Source organism: Engystomops pustulosus, chromosome 5, assembly GCF_040894005.1.
Source record: "Engystomops pustulosus chromosome 5, aEngPut4.maternal, whole genome shotgun sequence".
Classification (NCBI taxonomy): Eukaryota; Metazoa; Chordata; class Amphibia; order Anura; family Leptodactylidae; genus Engystomops; species Engystomops pustulosus.
The window spans coordinates 145611999-145632836 of NC_092415.1; the positions used below are offsets into that span (position 1 = coordinate 145611999).

The window sequence follows — 20838 nt, forward strand, 5'->3', positions numbered from 1 at the left end:
GATAGTGGCCTAAAACGGTTTCAGGAAAATCTACCCACTCATAGCCAAATGGAGCTTTCCCCAAAAGCAGTTTAGACCCACATGTGGCATATTGCCGTGCTCGGGAGGAATTGTGCAACAAATTGGGGTGTTTGTTTTTTTCTACAACCCATTGTAAATTTTAATATATTAGTGAAAAAAATTATTTTATTTTTAAAAATTTTACTTCTATTTTGCTTTAATTCCTGTGAAACACCGAAAGGGTAAACAAACTTTCTAAAAGTGGATTTGATAAGCTGGATGGAGAATGGAGTGATTTGTGATGATTTCTTATTGCAAAGACTTTTAAAAAGACCTTTCTTAAATTGAAATAGTCCATAAACATGGTTTTCTAACAGAAAAATTTAAGAATGTTTACAAAGTTACCGTATTACAATAGAATGCAGAGCTATGGTAAATTTTATTTATTAAAAGTAATTTGGATGGTAAGATTGTCTAATAAAAAAAACCCATTCTGATTTTTTTCTACATTTCCCCTTTTTTTATAATAAACAAATCAACTAACATTTACCACTGTCATAAAACACATTGGGGCACATTTACTAAGGGTCCGAATTGCGGTTTCCGGAAGGTTTTCTGAATTTTACCGTTATGCGCCGAATTGGCCCGGGTTTTTGGCAAAGGCAATCGGATTGTGTTGCATCAGCGACGGGTTACACACGACGAAAAAAGGGGGGCGTGGCCATCGGAAAACCTAACGGATTTGGAAAAAAAGTGTCGCTTGATACACACATGCACCAGGAATAGGATGGTAAACTCTGGCGGACCTCGGCGCAGCAGCGACATTGGGTGCATGAACTTAGTGAATCACCGGAAGACCCGAATCCTCGCCGGAGAAGGTGCCGCTGGATCGTGACAGGACCGGGTAAGTAAATGAGCCCCGTTGTGTCATGAAAAAAAAAAAAAAAAAAAAAAAAAAAAACTCAAAATAAAATAGATAAGTAAATGTGTTCTGAAGTTATTATCAAACAAAAATGCAAACACACAACATACACACCTTATTTACAGTAATATGGAACAGCAAAACTAACAAATTCAAAAGTTTACCAAAACTATCATTTAACAATAAAATTTGTTACTTTAATTCAAACAAACCAATTTCCTTACCCTTTGAGTTTTGATATGGATTCTATTCGGGTTAATAAAGTTGAAAGGGATTTTGCTAGAATAAAAAGAATAAAGAATAATTAAAAAGATGAAAGCTGCCGTATTGAAGTTAATTTGTTTTGGATTTACAAGCCAATGCAGAGACTGTTCCCCAATGGAGAAGCATGGTTTGACATGGAGACTTATTTTTAGACAACGTACCATGGTGAAACAAGTAAGAGAAGTGATTCATGCTATTAAGACATAAGCATTAAATACAGGTGTGTACAGATACTGGTATGAAATAATTTGTATACTTTGTTCCTAGAACGCAATGTCTGGAAAAACAAGTCTCTAAACCACTTTGCCTCTGTATTGGGAAACCATAACCTCTTCTTAGCTTTGGACATTCCAGCATATAAACTTCAGTAGAAAAAAGGAAAAGATTGGGACAGCACCGTGCAAACGGTCGGGCGCAGGTCTTCAGAGCGGGTCTGACATGACTCGCTGAATGCAGTCGAAAAAGAAGGTTGAAGCAGCACTCCAATAAGTAGTGAAAAAAGAAAAAAGTTTATTCCACCATTGATGCGACGTTTCGCCTTATCATTAAAGGCATTCTCAAGCATAGTGTTAGTCAGAAATCAGCTGACTTAAATAGGCGGCGTTAGTTAGCGCCGGAACACGTGACATATCATACAAAGTATCAAAAAACATATTAAACAGTATTAAAAAGATATGTTCAAGATACAACATGTGTACAGTGACAACTAAAGTGCATATTATCAGTAAAGTGCATAATTATTATAAAGAGGTCCATTGGTTACCAAGGACGCTATCAGCATGTGTAAAGGATTAAAAACATTCTGTAAGTGCATCATCAATCGTGCAGAGCCCAGTGTCCATCTAAAAACAAAAGAGGGTTCCATATCGAGGCATCCAGAGTTTTGAACTAAGTGCGCTCACGGACCTAGCGTCGGTGTAAGGCTGTTAGTCAGCCCGAGTTCTGTATGCAGAGTCCGGGATTTGCGCATGCGTACAAGGGTTATGAATCCACGTAGTAACCATCTTCATTATGGGAGTTTTGCCCAACTCCTTTGCAGCTGAAAACTCACGGCCGGACTCGGGACAGACCAAGCGGGACTGTGAGAGGTGATGTACGGGGAAGTAGGAGGCAGGACCAAGGACATTGAGGGCCATGGGCAGGAGGACACTCATTGTGCCACAAAGGCTAGAGTGAACCAGCCCGTCTTATGTGTCCCATCCGGGATCGTGGTCCCGTCCAAGGTATCCATGGTTTCGACAGAATCTTAGGTGGTCCTCTGGGAGATGGGACATTTCTTGATATACCAGCTAAGGCGGATTTAAAACGCAAGTATGAATATGTGTCAAGGAGGCTTATTAATTTTCAACTGCATTTATCTTTGTTATGCCAGTATTATAAACACAAGATTATACCTAGGGGTCTCAGATCACAGTTGAGACCGAATTTATTTCCTTCCAATACTGATTTTTGTACAAGATTTGAAGGCTTGTCTAACAAATATGCCCTTGACATTCTACTTAATATAGAATTTATACAACAAGATTTAATCTCTAACCAGTTGAAACAAGGTGAATTGGAGACAGAGCTTCGTGATCTTCTGGAGGACTCGGAGTTCAATAGTTATAAAGAAAAAAACTAAAACAATATTATTGAAATTCCAAAAAGAACAGGAGGAGGCCAAAAGACACAAGTGGACTAGGGACAAGGAGGACTATGCTACAGGCCAGATCTACACTTGGAAACCTGATGAGACATTATCGTTAAGGAAAAATAAACGGGATACCCAAAGAAAACGTAGCGATTTTAAAACAGCAGTAGCTGCCTCCTCCTCAACATCAACAACTAGTGATTTTTTAGGGGAAACCAACTCGGACGCAGAAGCCATACCGGACACAAGAGGAGACGTGGGGGACGCAAATACCGTCGATGGTCAAAAAACGTGAGGTGGCAAGACCCTGAGGCCACCTCCACAAACAACCAGGAGAAAATGACACAACATCCTGTGGTAAATATATCTTCCCGTTTACTATCTGATGTAGAGTTGCAAGTACTTAGTGAAGGACTATCTTTTTGCCCAATTTTACCGATGGATTGGCTTACTTTGGACATTGAACTTAATAGTTTTTTCAGGACAATTAAATTAAAGACTTGGTTTTCAGATAGACCCTCCGCACCTACAATCGATCCTGTGGCCAGTAACATAACCTATGATTTTTCTTTAAAGAGTTGTGGTCTTTACACAAAAAGCAATTTTTGTCCACCCTCGGGCTCTCCTGCAGTGGAGTCTTTCATAACATCTGTTCTCCGAGATATTGGTGTGTATAAGGAGAAATCCCTTTTTCCCCAGAGTCAAAGGTAACCTTTCTTCCCTTGAAAAACAGGCTCTTGAGGGTTTGGTCCATGACGGCGATCTCATAACCAAGCCCGCTGACAAGGGGGGGTGGGATCGTCGTCATGGATCGCCTTCAATATATGAATGAGGTTTACAGACAATTAGGGGACCAGTCAGTATACAGAAAGGTCGATTCAGACCCCACACACAGTTTTACCAAGAAATTGAGGATTGCGGTAGATAATGCTTATGCCATGGACATTGTAGATAAAGAATTACATGATTTTTTACTACCTAGATTTCCGAGGACCCCCCTCCTTTATTGTCTGCCAAAGATACACAAATGTTTATCAGCTCCACCAGGCAGGCCGATTGTATCTGGACGAGACTCTCTGTTCAGTCCAGCGGCTATCTTCTTAGACAAAATTCTTAGGGAGCATGCAATCAATGCCAAGTCCTACATTAAAGACACGACCGACTTCTTAAATAAAATCTCCACTGTTATGGTTCCTCCAGGTGCGATTTTAGCATCCTTTGATGTAACTAGTCTGTACACGTCCATCAATCAAGAACGAGGTCTTATGAGTGTCAGTAGAGCTCTGTCTCGTACAAGTCTTTCGAACAAGAGCAAGGATTTTGTGTTACATTTACTGGAAATGATACTTACCTGTAACTATTTCATGTTTGACCATGCATTTTATGTGCAGTTGCGCGGTACGGCCATGGGGTCCAATGTGGCCCCAGCCTACGCAAACATTGTAATGGCGGACCTGGAGGAGACGTGCGTCTATGGGTCCCACCACTTCAGCCTAGTGCTGCAGTGGTGGAGATACATAGACGACGTCTTCGCCATTTGGACGGGGGACCTCCCTTCACTGCACCTGTTTTTGGACTACCTCAATAGCGTAGACCCCGACATCAAATTCACGATGGTGGTTGGGGACACACATTTACAGTTTTTGGATACTAAGGTTTCTATAGTTGACAATCGACTCTGCACTGACTTATATGTTAAAGAAACTGACTGTAACACACTTTTGAGATTTGACAGTCACCATCCTAAAAACATGATTCGCTCCCTGCCCTACAGCCAGCTTCTGAGGGTCAAACGGATTGTTGAAGATGAAGACTTACAACTGACAGGGTTATACTCTATGGGAAACAAATTCATTAATAGAGGCTATCCTAAGTCACTAATAAACAAACAACTAGATAGAGTGATAACCACAGATCGTGCTCAGTTACTCTCCAAGACTAAGACTATTAAGGAAGAAAGACATATCCCCATGGTATCCACCTACACTGTTCACAGTCGGAATATTGCTTCCATCATCCGCAAGAATTGGTGTATCTTGAGTACATTCTATAAACAAACACCTGAGTTTCAGGCTCCCCTGCTGTTTTCATATAGAAGGTGTAGGAATTTAAAGGATAAGCTTGTAAAGTCTGATGTGTCTTCTACTGGAAGGAATAAATCCTCCCGTACAGGTTGTTTCCCATGTATGTCCTGTGAAAATTGTGCCTTGATGCTTAAGGGTGAGGTGTTCGTTCACCCCACCTCCAAGACACCTTACAAAATCAAATCCACTGTTACTTGCAGAAGCGATTTTGTTATTTATGTCTTACAGTGTCCGTGCAATCTGCTGTACGTGGGAGAGACTACCACCGAATGCAGATTGCGTCTCAACAACCATAAATCCAGTATTCGCACCAAGAAACTTGACCTTCCAGTCCCCTTCCACTTTCATGAAGCTGGCCATAAACTTGATGATCTCCGATTCTCCATTATTGATAGAATACCTCCATTACCCCTGGGTGGTAATAGGGAACTACTACTTAAACGTAGGGAAGTACAGTGGATTCACAGACTCAACTCCCTGAACCCGAAGGGTCTAAATAGGGATTTCCCCCTTAATGTATTCCTCTGATTATCAACACCCGATTTTTTTCTGTCTTCTATTGGACCGTTTTCTGTCTTCTTCTGATCCCGTGTTAGTGGATACTATATATCATACTTCTTACATGTGTTTGTAAACTTCTTGTTTATATATTTGTATACAATGTGAGGCTCCATTTGATTGCTCTGTACTTTGGGTTAAATTATCCACACTTACCGTCTTTCTTCTTCACTCCACAGCAGCAATTGAACCACGATGAGGACTTACATGACTCTCCTGGATGCGGTGACATACAGGTGATTGGGCTACTTTGGAAACCATGGATACCTTGGACGGGACCACGATCCCGGATGGGACACATAAGACGGGCTGGTTCACTCTAGCCTTTGTGGCACAATGAGTGTCCTCCTGCCCATGGCCCTCAATGTCCTTGGTCCTGCCTCCTACTTCCCCGTACATCACCTCTCACAGTCCCGCTTGGTCTGTCCCGAGTCCGGCCGTGAGTTTTCAGCTGCAAAGGAGTTGGGCAAAACTCCCATAATGAAGATGGTTACTACGTGGATTCATAACCCTTGTACGCATGCGCAAATCCCGGACTCTGCATACAGAACTCGGGCTGACTAACAGCCTTACACCGACGCTAGGTCCGTGAGCGCACTTAGTTCAAAACTCTGGATGCCTCGATATGGAACCCTCTTTTGTTTTTAGATGGACACTGGGCTCTGCACGATCGATGATGCACTTACAGAATGTTTTTAATCCTTTACACATGCTGATAGCGTCCTTGGTAACCAATGGACCTCTTTATAATAATTATGCACTTTACTGATAATATGCACTTTAGTTGTCACTGTACACATGTTGTATCTTGAACATATCTTTTTAATACTGTTTAATATGTTTTTTGATACTTTGTATGATATGTCACGTGTTCCGGCGCTAACTAACGCCGCCTATTTAAGTCAGCTGATTTCTGACTAACACTATGCTTGAGAATGCCTTTAATGATAAGGCGAAACGTCGCATCAATGGTGGAATAAACTTTTTTCTTTTTTCACTACTTATTGGAGTGCTGCTTCAACCTTCTTTTTTAAACTTCAGTAGAGATACATTTAATTTCTACCTACCTTTTACAGCTTCTTGTAATGTATTTGTGCATCTCAAAATTGGATGTTCTGTAAAGCCTCTTATAGTGCCTGCAGCAGGTTTATCCTAAATGAACATGAATTTGTAAGTAAACCTTGAACATGCTATATGATCCTATAAAATAAATGACTTTCCATTGTAGTCAAAGTGTTCCATAGACTGCAAAGTGCAAAAAATAAGGACCAAAATGTGTGGAAGGACAAATCTAGAATTTGAGTGGATGCAGACAACTTTGTCGAGTACTTTTCAACAAATCCAGTCACATTATTACCAGCCCATGGAGGTAATTTATTATGGATTTCTGCCAGTTTTTCTTACTGACACTTTTTTTTTCTTTAAGGGTGCAGTCACACGTTGCGTTTTCATTGCGTTTGGAAACATATTACAACAACTGGCGAGATGAGATTGCCATGTTACATTACTGTTAACACACAACAGTAATGTAATTTATCAAATCATGTAATTTTTCCAAATCCGTTGAGTTTTCGTTCGGCCACGCCCCCCGATTTCCGTCGCGTGCATGCCGGCGCCGATGTGCCACAATCCGATCGCGTACACCAAAAACCCGGGCCAATTCAGGGGAAAACGCCTCAAATCGCAAAAATTCTGGTAACCCGTCGTAAAAATGCGATTCGGGCCCTTAGTAAAAGTTTTGGTCCGTTTTTAAGCATGCGTTTTCAATCAGTTTAAAAACGCATGTGTTTTTAAACCGCATTATTTTTTTGAGCGTTTACCATGTGTTTGGCTGCTTACAACCTGTTTATCTATAAAGAAAATTGGGGGGAAAAAAACCCATCATAAACTGATGCGTTTTAAAAACGCATGGTTAAAAACTAACCATAAACACCATGTGTGGCATCACCCTTACAGGGGAAAAAAAACCCACAGTATTTAAAATGATTTCTAAAGTGCAAATAAAATTTACAAAGAATGAAAAAAGTTCTTACCAGACAATAACGGACAAGCTTATACGTTTCAGTCCACGATTTCTGAGAATACTTCAAATGAAGTTTTTCTAGTAAGGTCTTGGAAGACCGCTTTACTGGAGCTGAAGAAGAGTTTGAAACCAATTACATACAACATAAAGGCTTATTCACATGTTTGCCATGTGACTGGTAGCTTCAGCGACACTATGGCCGCACTCACACATTGCACTCTGGTTGTGTTTACATTGCGTTTTGAATTGCATTAGAACAGCTGAGGAGAGAAGATTTGGCCAAATACATAACTTAACATTTGCATTTACAAAACGCAACACAGTTAACACTGTTAACATGACATTAACAAAACGCATGTGCGAAAGCTTGCATTAACATAGTTTAAATTTGCATTTACTAAATGCAATGTAAACAGTAATGTAAACAGGCATTTGGGGGGGGCCGACTGATTGCCGATTGCATGAATTTGCATAGGAGCGCATATGCAAACGGGACCCTGTTAGAATAGAGCATACTGACATCGCAACAATAGTCGGGTCGGATCACGCACCAGTAAGCTTGACCTTGAGCCCGCAACACCAACCGGGCACTGACTACATCTGGCGCTTCCCCTCGTACATGGCACAGGACGACTCTTTCCTACAATTGCTGAGGGGATGGTGGACTAAATTCGAATTCCATAACGCATCTACAAAAGACAATCCACCCATACACTGGGAAGCGGCCAAAACAGTAATCAGAGACCAAATCATGGGGCATGTAGGACGAGCCAAGAAGCAGGCCAGAAAAAAAAAAATGCATGATAGTAGCGCAGCACTTCGAAATGCATACACTTTATATTTAGCGACCCCAACACAACAAAAAGTGGAAGACCGCAAAATCCCAACATGAATCTATACTAGAACAACAAGACCGCTACACACGGGTCCATGCAGAGGCAAACCTGTTTAGATTTGGCAACAAGTCAGGCAAAATACTAGCTAAATACTAGCTAATTTGGCAAAGGGTCGAAAACCGGTTACACATATACCTAAACTTAGGCAGGACTCAGGGCAGACACAGGGAGACCCATGAGAAGTGTTAAATGCCTTTCGCCAATATTACACGGACCTCTATACCGATTCTGAACCCTATGACAGCACAAAAGGGGAGACATACCTAGCCCAACTCCAACTACCCACACTAACAGTAGAACAGAGGGAGACCCTCAATGCGGAGATCACGCAAGAAGAGGTATCGGCGGCTATCAAAGGCCTAGCACTAGGGAAAGTACCGGGACCTGACGGCTTCCCAGCGGAAGCATACAAAGGCCTAAGAGAACAGATATCACCAGTATTGGCAGGGTATTATAACGCATTATTGAAAGGAACTCATCTACCCCCGTATGCTAACCTAGCTTACATCAAGGTCCTACCTAAGCCAGACAGGGACCCCATGTTAACCAGTTCATACATACCCATCTCTCTTATCAATCAAGATCTTAAGCTGATAGAAAAGATACTAGCGGATCGCCTAGCGCTCTTTATGCCTGGCCTGATAGGTGACCCACAGGTGGGTTTCATTAAAAGCAGAGCAGCAGCAGCAAACCTGCGGCAGGTGCTCAAAGGTCCAGCCACCAACATCGGGCAAGAGGATCCTTTTAACCCTTGACGCGGAAAAGGCATTTGATAAGGTCCGATGGGGGTGGCTGAACCAAGTTCTGGACAGATTTGGAATACAGGGTTCATTCCGGACGTTAATTAAAGCCTTATACAGAAATCCGACAGCGGCCATTTATTCGCCTGGATATCTAACGGCCAGATTCCCTCTTAACAGGGCAGGGATGCCCTCTGTCACCATTACTTTTTAATTTAGCGATAGAACCTCTGGCACGAATGCTGAGAAACCCAAATATCAACCCTGGCATAAAGGTGGGATCTGAAAGGGTCACTAATGCACTCTTTGCGGATGATATACTGCTTTTTATAAGCGATCCGATCACATATATACCTAAAATCTTACAACACATCCAACAGTTTGGTAGCATTTCAGGCTTTAATATTAACACAGCAAAAAGTTAAATATTACTCATAGACCTTTTTACTTTTTCTGAACAGGCTAGTAAGAGGAGGCACAATATTAACATAGCTAGAGAACACATTAAATACCTGGGAATTAACATAGGAAAGGCACCATCATCCCTATATAAACTCAATTACCCCCCAATATTCACCAAAATTAAAACGGAATTGAAACAATGGGAATCATTACCACTCAACATATCAGGGAGAGTCCATCTGATTAAAATGATCAGTTTTGCCAGACTCTTATATCCCATGCAGACCTTACCGTTGTTTTATTCAGTTCCCTGATGTCCTGCGTCTTCAATAACATTTACAAAATTCATATGGCAGGGAAAGAGACCCCGCATTTCACTACAGAAACTGGTATTTCGCAAACACCTAGGAGGCCTGAACTTCCCGGACATTAAAAGATACAACATAGCATGTCTAACCAGACACCTCACAGACTGGCTCAATTCTACCAGCCACTACTCCAACACCAAATTAGAACAGGCACTATTACACCCATGTGGTTTGATAACGGCCTTACACATACCATATGGAAAACTGCCACAAGTAGCTAAGCAGTCCCTACTGTTAAGACACTATTGCGACATGGAAAATATTACGGAAAAAAAAAACAGTTATCCTACCAAATTTCACAACACCTCACGTTATGGGACAATCCAGAATTTCCTGCAGGACAAAACAACAGGCTATTCATACCTTGGCGTACACAGGGGATACACCGGCTACAACAGGTTTTGCACCCTACCGAACCAAGACTAAAAACCCTGACTGAAATAACCACAGATTTCCAATTACCAACGAGGCAAGAATTCCAATACGCACAACTAAAAACTTTCTGTTCTACCAAACTACGGAATCTAGCGGGAGAAATTATGACTAAAAAAGTGGACACTATAATAGGGGGACCAAACGCCAAACGAACAATATCCTTTTTATATATATACTACTGACACCAGAGAGAGACGATACGGAAATAGCACTACAATTAACATATTGGGAAAAACCACTAAGAACGACGGACACCTCCCCAAGGATTCTACAAGGGTGGGCAGCAGTTAGAAAACATGTGATCAGTGAAAAGTGGAGAGAAACATTTTTCAAGATGATGCACGGAGCGATATATGCATTCAACATCCCTGCCTCAGAATCAAGACCAGACAGGCTCACTGCATGTCCCAAATGCAATAAACCACTAACTGATCTGTACCACTCAATATGGACCTGCCCCTCAACACAGGTTTTCTGGAAAGAGTTCCAGAAATTTATTATAGATTATACAATAACAATCCCTCTGCAGCCATTAGCATTTCTCTTCCACTCTCTACCACAAGGAGAGGAATAAAACACAGATATTACTATATCCCCTATTATACACATTCTCTTATTGATTGCCAAAAGATGTTTATTGAACCATTGGCTAATGATAACTCTCCCGACACTTTCTGAGGTTATAGACCAAGCAGAGATATACCTAAACATAGACAAGATAGAGACGGAAAGGAAGGGGGACAAAAGGGTGAAAGCCTTCTTCCGCAAATGGCACAAGTTTATCACCAACCACATGAATACAAGCGAGATTGAAGAACTAATGAGAAAGCTCAAATTCTCTACATGGTACATGACCGAGAACATCAAAGGCACATTAGGCAGACTGAGAACATAAACTAACAAAAGGTTTTGGGCCATAACGCACCTCATACAGACCTAATATCACATAACTCCCCCAATAGCAACACCAATATAACAACAAAGGTAACCCCCCCCCTGGCTGGCTATGTGACCATGATCACATTATTTTTACCATGTTGGCTTTGATGTTTACACTCAACAAGTTAAATATTGTTAAGTGATCCATAAAGTTAAGAACCTTAACAAGGAGGAAAAAAAACAAAACAAAAAAAAAAAAACTGTCAATTGGAACTCAATGGCACATAAAGCGCTACCACAAGGAAAAGAACAGGGGGAAAATTAAAAGAAAACAGGAGTGGAAAAGGGGCACGAGAATTACGACACAAAGACATATTGTTTGGATTATATAATATGTTTATTCACATGTCTGTAAATGTTTCCAATGACAGAAAAAAAAAGCGCATATGCGATCGGCTGCAGGCGGCACCGGTGGGTTTTGATCCCGTTACACTCCAAGTCCTCCTCAGGGTAATGCCACACGGGGCTCTTTTGGTCCTTTTTAAACATATGTTTTCAGTAAATTTTTGACCCCTTTTTTCCTGATTTTTATCTTAATAGATAAACAGGTTCTAAGCAGCTAAACGCTTGGTAAACTGCGTTTTTAAACGGGCTGAAAACGGGTGCTTTAAAAGGGACCAAAAATACCACGTGTAGCATCACTCTCAGGGCGCTTTCACACATTGTGCTGCGTCACGTTTTTTGATGCGTTTATGACGCATTCCAAAGACTACAGCCTTGATCACATGCTGAGGTTACATTGCATTTTAGCAGATGCAGTGGAAACGCAATGTAACCTTAGCACTTGATCAAAATACATCAAAAAACGTGACGCAACGCACCGTGTGAAAGCGTCCTGAGGGCGCCATCACTCATCGCTTTTTGCCCTGTGTTTTAATTGCACGTGAAACGCCTTAAAACAGCTGAGGAGATGTAATTTTCTAGGTAAATCACAAAGAAATAACAAGAAGGACAAGGACTACCAACATGGAACACTGATCAATAAATCCATGCATCCCAAAAAAATTCATGGACATATATAAAGAAACGGATGCGTACGCTAGACTGAAAAGTTAAAGTTTATTACAAAGTAAATTAAAACAGACCAAACATGATTTTAAAAACACTTAAAAAGCACACCAGCAGGGTATATCATAGTATATAAGGCTGGAAAAAGACGCAAGTCCATCAAGTCCAACCTTTAAGAATTAAATAAATGGTTTATCCCCATAACCCGTGATATTTTTTCTCTCCAGAAAGGCATCCAGGCCTCTCTTGAACACGTACATAAAGTCTTTGTAACTTGACTGTGTAAACCCACTTCAAGGTCATTTATAAAAATATTAAAAAATAAGTGGCCGCAATACTGACCCTTGTGGCACTCCACTGGTAATGCCAACCCAATCTGAGAATGTGCCATTAATGATGACCCTCCGTTTTCCATCACGAAGCCAATTACCTACCCAAATACACAGATTTTCCCCTAGTCCCAGCAGTCTCATTTTATATACCAACCTTTAATGCGGCATGGTGTCATATGCCTTTGAAAAGTCCAGACATACAACATCCACAGCGTCCCCCAGATCCAGTCTGGAACTTACTTCCTCGTAGAAACCAATCAGATTAGTCTGACAGGCAATGGCGTAACTAGAAGAGGCTGGGCCTCATGACGAACTTCTGTATGGGGCCCCCTTCCCCTAATGGCGAATTCACACGGCGCACGGGACAGGAAGAGGGGGTGAGCGCTGCTCTCCCCCGTCCCTCTACATACAGATACATGGCGCACAGCACCATATTATGGGAAAAGATAGGACATGTCCTATCTTTTCCCCGGGTACTGAACGGTAAGGTGCTGCACCATACTCCACCGTGCGCCCATTGCCGGCCAATGGGGAACATATATATGGTGAAATATTAGTTGGCGAAATGAACCAGAATGCGCTATCCATGGTGGGAAGGTAAAGTATAAGCACGCATGCTCAACCAATAATCAACCCAAAAGGGGATATAAAACATTATATATAAGTTAGCGCCGATCATAAAAGGACTTATTAAATAAAAGATAAAGTAGGGAGGATACCACTGTGTCAAACCAATAACCTTTAAGATATTTTTATGTGATATCCAAGTATAAGAGTGACGCAAAAAATAAAGAATCAATAACTATGTATGTTTAAGACCATTTTGACATGGCGATAAAGTAAAATAACAGAACACGGCTGAGCGATAAAAATAAATCTGCGCATAAAGTGACATACGCAAAATAATAAAACAGATATAAATGTGAACCCTACCATGAACGGCAAAAGGTCATCCAAAATAAATAATGTGCACTAAATCTACTTCAAAACAGAAGGCAATGGTACATATATACAATAAGATAATAATATATAAGATATACAACGCGAGTTAAGAAGATGGAGATGAACAGTGGAAAAACAGTTGGTAATGGGAAAAGAGACCAAGAGTCAAAAGGCCAGCCAGCCAATGAGGTATCATTCAAGGAGAAAAAAAAAAGTCCATAATTGTGCAAAAGTTAAAATGCAAATTCATCAATGCAACCATGGCTTTTCCGACCACACTCTAGTCACGGTTATATTTACCTCTTCGGAGTCGCTTATTAATGTGTATTGATTAATTTTTATATTTTCCTATTTGCATTAGCTCTAGGTCCTCTGATGAACTCCTTTCTTTGGCTGCTAATGTGTATTCCCTTTGACTTCAAAGTGAACATGTTACACTTCCTGTAGGACCAACAATTGGACTTGGTCCGTAATTCGACAGTTGCCAACAAGCTGAGCTATACTTATACCTAGAGATGGGCAAATCGATTCTAACGAAGTGGAATTTGGTCCGAATTTCAGGGAAAATTTGATTAGTCACGAATCCGAAGTTTACGGTGATTGGTGGGAACAAAGTTTTTTTTTCTCCTTTATTACCAAAATGGGCACGAATACAATGTGTTACATGGGGCAGAGAACTCCTCAATCGCAGGTGCAGACCTGTAAGCCAATCAGCGACCAGGAGGCTTATGTGATGTTACACAGCCCTATAAAGACAGCCAGCCAGCCAGCCATTTTCAATCTCGGCATTTCACACTGCATGTGCTGTCTGTAGCATCCAGCTTTGTACTGTACTGTGCTGTAGTGATTTTTGCTCCAAGGGTGTCCATTTTGGGGGATTTGTATACCTCAAATAGCAGTGTTTTGTTGCCGAAGTGAATAGGAAGAAAGGAGTGTAAAATCCACATATTTTCTGTGGCGATTTCTGCTCCTTTCCCAAATTTCAAGTTTTTTTGGTAAATAAAGTAGACATAGTTGATTAACCAATATGTCACAGAGAGATGGCAGGTGGAGCAGGCACAGGTCACAGCACAGTAAGGGGACGTTACAGCAGGGGTGACTGAGGCCAGAACTGCCGTTGTCATCTAGTGTTGATAAACAACCCAAAGTTTGTCTATTGGTTGACTCTGTCATCCACTTCCTCCAAAATGACATCTGACAACCCCAGCCAAGTTAGTGGGTTTGTCAGATACAAAAATCAGTTGGCATGGCCCAGGAGCAGGTCAAGCGCTCAGCTGTCCTCAACCAGCCTCTGTCCTGTTCATTTCCCTCAGCCAGAGATCAACTAGGTGGTTTAGGCTCAGCGCCACTATACAGTGAGGACAAACTCCTTGAGGACAGTAAGCAGCTGCTTGGCAGTGAAAAGGTGGGGCAGGAATCCGCTGCTTAGTGCAGTAGGTGGGAAAGTAGAGATGTGGAGAGTGGCACGAGAGGTTATGTTGCACTTGCAAGTAGTTAGGCTGTGCATACGGTCTGTTGAGAATAGCAGTGGAAAAAAAAAACCAAAAAAAAAAAAAACCACACATGATGATGATGTAGCCGATCACACTGCAGCCTTGAGTCAGCAGTGCGAGGACAGGAGCCAAACGGCCGCGGGGTACAAACCAAGTAAGCAGTGGCACAGGGACTCAGCGAGGCAGCAGCATTAGTAGTCACTCAGTGCACAGTGTTGGCAGTAAATCCCCAGCTCGCAATATTGTATTTTTTTGTTAAGACACCAGAGGAGCCGAACGTGTGTATATGTAGAATCTGTGGGCAGACAGTGGAGCAAGGCCAGGGAGCCAACGTTGGCACCATGGCCCTGCGTCAACACATGCAGCGTCGCCATCCAATGGCCTGGGAGAAACGTGGTACAGTTGTGGAGGTGCATCCTGCCGCCGCAGCAACACCTAGTGGCACACATGCCATTTCAGCACCTCTGCCGAAGGGAGCGGTTTGTCGTTGACATCATCCCACGATGATGCACTAGGTGATTACGAAGAGACAACTGTATGTGTCCAGCCATCCTGAGGTGCAGAAGCTGACCATGGTCTTGTCAAAGTTGTTGGTACCGTTCCAAGCCGTGGTCTCTGCACCCTTCAGAGAACTAGTGGCTTGTGGCGAACCGAGGTGGATAGTTTCAAGCAAAAACTTATTTTGCAAAAAGGCAGTACCAGCCCTTCACAAATATGTAGAACAGAAGGTGGGCCAGTCCTTGAGCTTAGTCCAAGGTGCATGGCAGCGCGGACGTGTGGAGCTGTAACTATGGTCAAGGCCAGTAAATGTCCTTTACGGCCCACTGGGTGAATGTGTTCCCGCCCAGCCACACCAACAACATGCACAAGAGACTCTACTTTCTCCTCCACATTGTCAAACTGCTGCTCATGCGCCAGTGTCCGGCCTCCTCCTCCTCCTCCTCCACAAGTGCTGCTCCATCATACCCCATGTGCAGGGCACAGCGGTGTCACACAGTTTTACACCTGGTTTGTTTGGGGCGAACAAAGTCACACAGGGGAGGAACTGCTCAGCGTCATGCAAGAAGAAATCAATCCTTGGCTTTCTCCGTGTCAACTGAAAATCGGAACCATGGGGACAGACAATGGGAGGAACATTGTGTCCGCGATGCACCGAGGGATGGCCCATGCGCCCTGCATGGCGCACGTGCTCATTCTGGTTATCAACAGGTTCCTCAAGTCTTCCACCCATCTGCAAGACATTCTAAAAATGGCCAGGAAACAGTGCATGCACTTTAGTCATTCTTACAAAGCCAAGCACACCCTCCTCGAGTTGCAGCGGCAGAACGGCCTCCCCCAACATAGTCTGATATGCGATGTTTCCACCCATTGTAATTCCAGCCTCCATATGTTAGACCGTCTGTATGAACAAAGAAAAGCCATTAATGATTTTTTTGATGATGCAAGTGGATCGGAGTACTCCCCTGTGTAACTTTGATGTCAGCCACTGCCAGCTTATGCGTGACACCTGGCATTTGCTCAGGCCCTTTGAAGAGGCAACGTTATTTTTAAATCACCATGACTGCGGGAAGAATAACGTCATTCCACTGTTTCATGTCCTGGAACTCATGCTGCAAAATCTGTCTGGTCAGGGCACTGGAGAAGTGGCGACTACATCTCATGGCCACATGAGTCCAGTGGGGGCTAAACTTAAGGAGGACATTGGAGCAGAAGCAGAGTCTAGTGAAATTAGTGGTTTTTATACTCAGGTGACAGGAGAGGAGGAGCAGGTAGAAGATGAGGCAGATGACCCAGAAGCACCGTGAGAGTATACAGTGGAGATGGAGGCCGGGAGTCCCTCAGAGTCACTTGCGCAGATGGCCTGCAGCATGCTGCTTTGCTTAAATAGTGACAGCAGAATAGTCAACATCCAGCATAGGGATGAGTTTTGGCTCTCCACCCTCTTGGACCCTCGCTACCTGTCAAAAATGTGTGACTTTTTTCCAACTGCCAAGAGGGAGAAACAACTGGCGTACTATAGAGAAATACAGGTGGTGGCCTACTTAGACAGCATTTTACCACCTCAGGTAGACGATCCCCTGGACTACTGGGCAGCCAAACTTGATACGTGGCTGCAACTTGCAGAGTTTGCAGTAGAGAAGCTGTCCTGCCTGGCCAGTAGTGTGGCATAAGGGCGGGTGTTCAGTGCGGCAGGTGCCATAGTTACCCCAAGGAGAACCCGCTTGTCCACCCGTAATGTGGAGAGACTGACCTTTGTCAAGATGAATCAGGCTTAGATCGGCCAGGATTTCAACACACCAATGCCTTATGCATCAAATTAGATCAGCCATGGCGCATCCCCTAAATGTTGAGAAAGGAGTCTGGATTCTAACTACCTGCCTCAACCACTATTCTGATGCTGCCACCCACCTGATGCCACACATCTGCCTCCCTCCATCTTTACCAGGGACTGGAATTGTACGCCACCTCCACACTGGGTAGACCACAGAGTAGCACAATAACAATGTTGCTGCCACCTAAAGAATTTGTCATTGTGCCACTCTGCGGCCTTCTCATGCTGCTGCCAACTGACCGCTGTCTCCCTGGAACACCTTGTGATTTCCATAATGCGGTTTTCACCCTTCACTACTCTATGACATTGCCACTAAGTTCGGTTTTCCCCTTCATTTCATCTGTCAGAAGGAATGAAAAGCCTCAGGATTGATAGCCAAAAGCAGGAGTGGATACAGAACACATAGGACATGCAAATATCCGGACACTGACAGATGCAATAAAGGGCAAAATGATCAGTGACGTCAATGCAAAATTACTGCTGATACCCTCTCCACTCTTTTGGGGGGGCTTCTTCATGTATCCACTTTTAACAGAACAGGTTCTGTCGGATTCTATGGAATCATCTGATGTCAGTGTAAAAAAGAGTGCACTCTTTGATGTTCTAGTGAGATCTTGGCCCTCAGCTCAGTCCTTTCGAGTTGACACAGACGTTACCTTGTCAGGCTGTGTTCCCGTTTCACTTATTTGGTGAAGTTGGCCTCTGTAAGTGCCCATGGAATTGAAGAGTGAAGCGATTCTAAAAGCGGCGGCTGTCATGTGTGTGTCATGCTAAAACACAGCATTGTTTGAAGACCAAACCAAGCTCCATATGCATATTTGAGCATAGCACAACGTTCCAAAAAATCTACAGGCTCTCTGCACCAAAGAAATACCTGTTTTTTAACGTGATTCGTCATGATCCGATTTGGGTAGAATTGAATTTCAACACATTTGCCCATCTCTACTTTTGCAAGACTTATGGACCTTTTTTTTTTCTTGAATGACACCTCACTGGCTGGTTGGCCTTTTGACTCTTGGTCTCTTTTCCCATTACCATTATGTATGGATACCTTTTTATTGAAACTTTATATTTCTTGAATTTTGGTCTAGTTTTAGACCCTTACATTATTGCAGTTTGCATTTTCACTCATTTGTCCACACTAGTGCACTTTATTTATTTTGGATGACCGTTTGCCATTCATGGTATGGTTCACATTTATATCCGTTTTATTATTTTGCATATGTCACTTTATGCGCAGATTTATTTTATCGCTCAGGCGTATTCTGTTATTTACTTTATCGCCATGTCAAAATGGTCTTAAATATACATAGTTATTGATTCTCTATTTTTTGCGTCACTCATACTTATTTTATGTGTTATCTATCTTAAAGAATATTGGTTCCACACAGTGGTGTCCTCCCCGATTTATCTTTTATTTAATATGTCCTTTTATGATCAGCGCTAACTTATTTAATCTTTATATCCCCTTTTGGGTTGATTATTCGTTGAGCATGCGTGCTTATACTTTACCTTCTCACCATGGATTGCGCGTTCTGGCTCATTTTGGCAACTAATATTACCAGCTTTTATGCACTTACTTCGTCCTTGTATTGTTTTGCTTTCCGATATTGTGATCTTAGTCACATGACTCGGCACTCTACGCACAGGCGCAGTTGTACCTGGCACACTCCAGTTCAATGGCGCTTCCTGTCTGCCACAGGTAATTACTACTTCAATTCTATTTGCTACTGTATTGCTGAGGGCGGGGGCGGGGGAGGGGTTCCCTGTATATGGACAGGACCTTGCACTCTGTTGTCACTTATCCCTTAATAAATCACCCTGTGGTGACGATACACATGGGGTCTACTACCTCCCCTGTTCTCTGACCAAGCCCGATAGACTCTACCACATGGATTCATGAAATATACTTTGGTATTGTATTAGTCAGGCATATAGTGCGCCCATATGCATTAGTGGCTTATATTGTTGGTTTATACTACAGCGCATATTTGCCTTTCTTGTATGGATATACTTTAGTCATGGCAGATTGAGCTAAGGAGTAGAGGGTCAAACATTGGCCCATGGTAGTCAGTTTCACCTTGCTGGTGTACTTTAAGGGCGCTGTCCCACGTTGCGTTTGCAAACGCAGACGCAGACAAAACCGCGCCCACCGGGGCAGTCCGATCGCATCGGCGTTTCTATGCGATCGGGAACGAGCCACCAGTGTTTTGCATTAATTTGACGCAAAACACCGGTGGCTCGTACCCGATAGCAGGCGTTTCCATAGAAACGCCGATGTGATCGGACCGCCCCAGCGTGCACGGTTTTGTCTGCGTCTGCAAACGCAACGTGGGACAGCGCCCTAAGTGTTTTTTCTATAATCATGTTTGTTCTGTCTTTGTCAGGGTACGCATCCATCTGTTTCTGTGTACATTTACCGAATTACATATGTTAACACTGTTCACACATGTCGACATAAAGTTTACAATGTGTTTTGTAAATGCAAATGTTAACAGCAATGTAAATCACCTCTTCTCAGCTCTTGTAATGCATTTCAAACGCAATGAAAAACGCATCGTGTGAACGCGCCCTAAGGGTGTGGTCACACAGTGCATTTTTAAACACATGGTTTTTCCCTTTTACCATGCGTTTGGCAGCCAAATGCATGGTAACATGTGTTTTGCAGTGGGTTTAAAAACCCACCCTAACTACACCAAATGCAGTATAACAACAGCAGTGCAATTGCATGCCAGGAAGTGAATATTTGGAAGCCACTATATCAAATTATTCAATTCAACTTACGACCCATTATGGTAAAGATTTCATTTACCTAATTCAGAGACTTTCCTTTCCTGCTGGTATTCAATAGGAGCATGTAGCAAAACAGAAGCATTCTCCTTGTCTAATGGGGTCCAGAGATTTGCTATAGTACTCTCCTCTGCCAGGTCAGCATATGCCTCCATTCCTGCAGCATCTGTTGTGTGCCGTAACAAATCTTCACCTCACCTGTAACCTTAAGAAGTCTCAGCTGGAATCAATGTTTCATTCAGGGTGCGTTCACATGTGGCAGTAACGCATGCATTTTTAAACGAATCAGGGTGGTGGCAAACGTGGTGTTTTGTACCCGTTTTTGGGCCGTTTTTTAAGCTGTCCGGTGACACACGTGCGTTTTTGTTGCGCTTCTGTTGAGATTTCAAACGCATTGAAAACTGTTGTGTTTTTACGTATGCGTTTTTCAAATGTTTGCTAGCGTTTTAAAAAATGCAATGCCGCATGCAGCTGTGTCTCTTGAAATTGCAAGCAGCTGTGTCTCTTGAAATTTGTAAAAACGCAGTGATCTTCTTCCTGCTGTTGGTGTATGTAATCACATGTGTTTCAAAATACAGACCACAAACGCATGTGTTTTCAAAAACACACACAAAAAACATGTAGGGGAGAAAACGGCAAAACACTTTAACCTAAAACCCATTGAAAAAGCCAATATGCAA

At 42.6% G+C, this 20838-nt stretch overlaps 1 protein-coding gene across 2 annotated transcripts in view; it reads right to left on the bottom strand.

Moving 5' to 3' along the window:
- The window catches only part of LOC140133303 (mediator of RNA polymerase II transcription subunit 1-like), a 61757-nt gene extending 41343 nt beyond the window's left edge, over positions 1–20414 (bottom strand). The window contains exons 1-4 of one of the 2 annotated variants that reach the window (XM_072153324.1): positions 20181–20414; positions 7492–7592; positions 6526–6610; positions 1147–1201 (exon numbers count right to left, since the gene is read on the bottom strand). In XM_072153324.1, the coding sequence (XP_072009425.1) occupies positions 1147–1201; positions 6526–6610; positions 7492–7592; positions 20181–20313 (374 nt within the window). In that variant the 5' untranslated portion in view covers positions 20314–20414. The remainder of the gene's footprint in view (positions 1–1146; positions 1202–6525; positions 6611–7491; positions 7593–20180) is intronic. The other variant, XM_072153322.1, reaches the window with a different exon arrangement.
- Between the last annotated feature and the right edge of the window lie 424 nt (positions 20415–20838).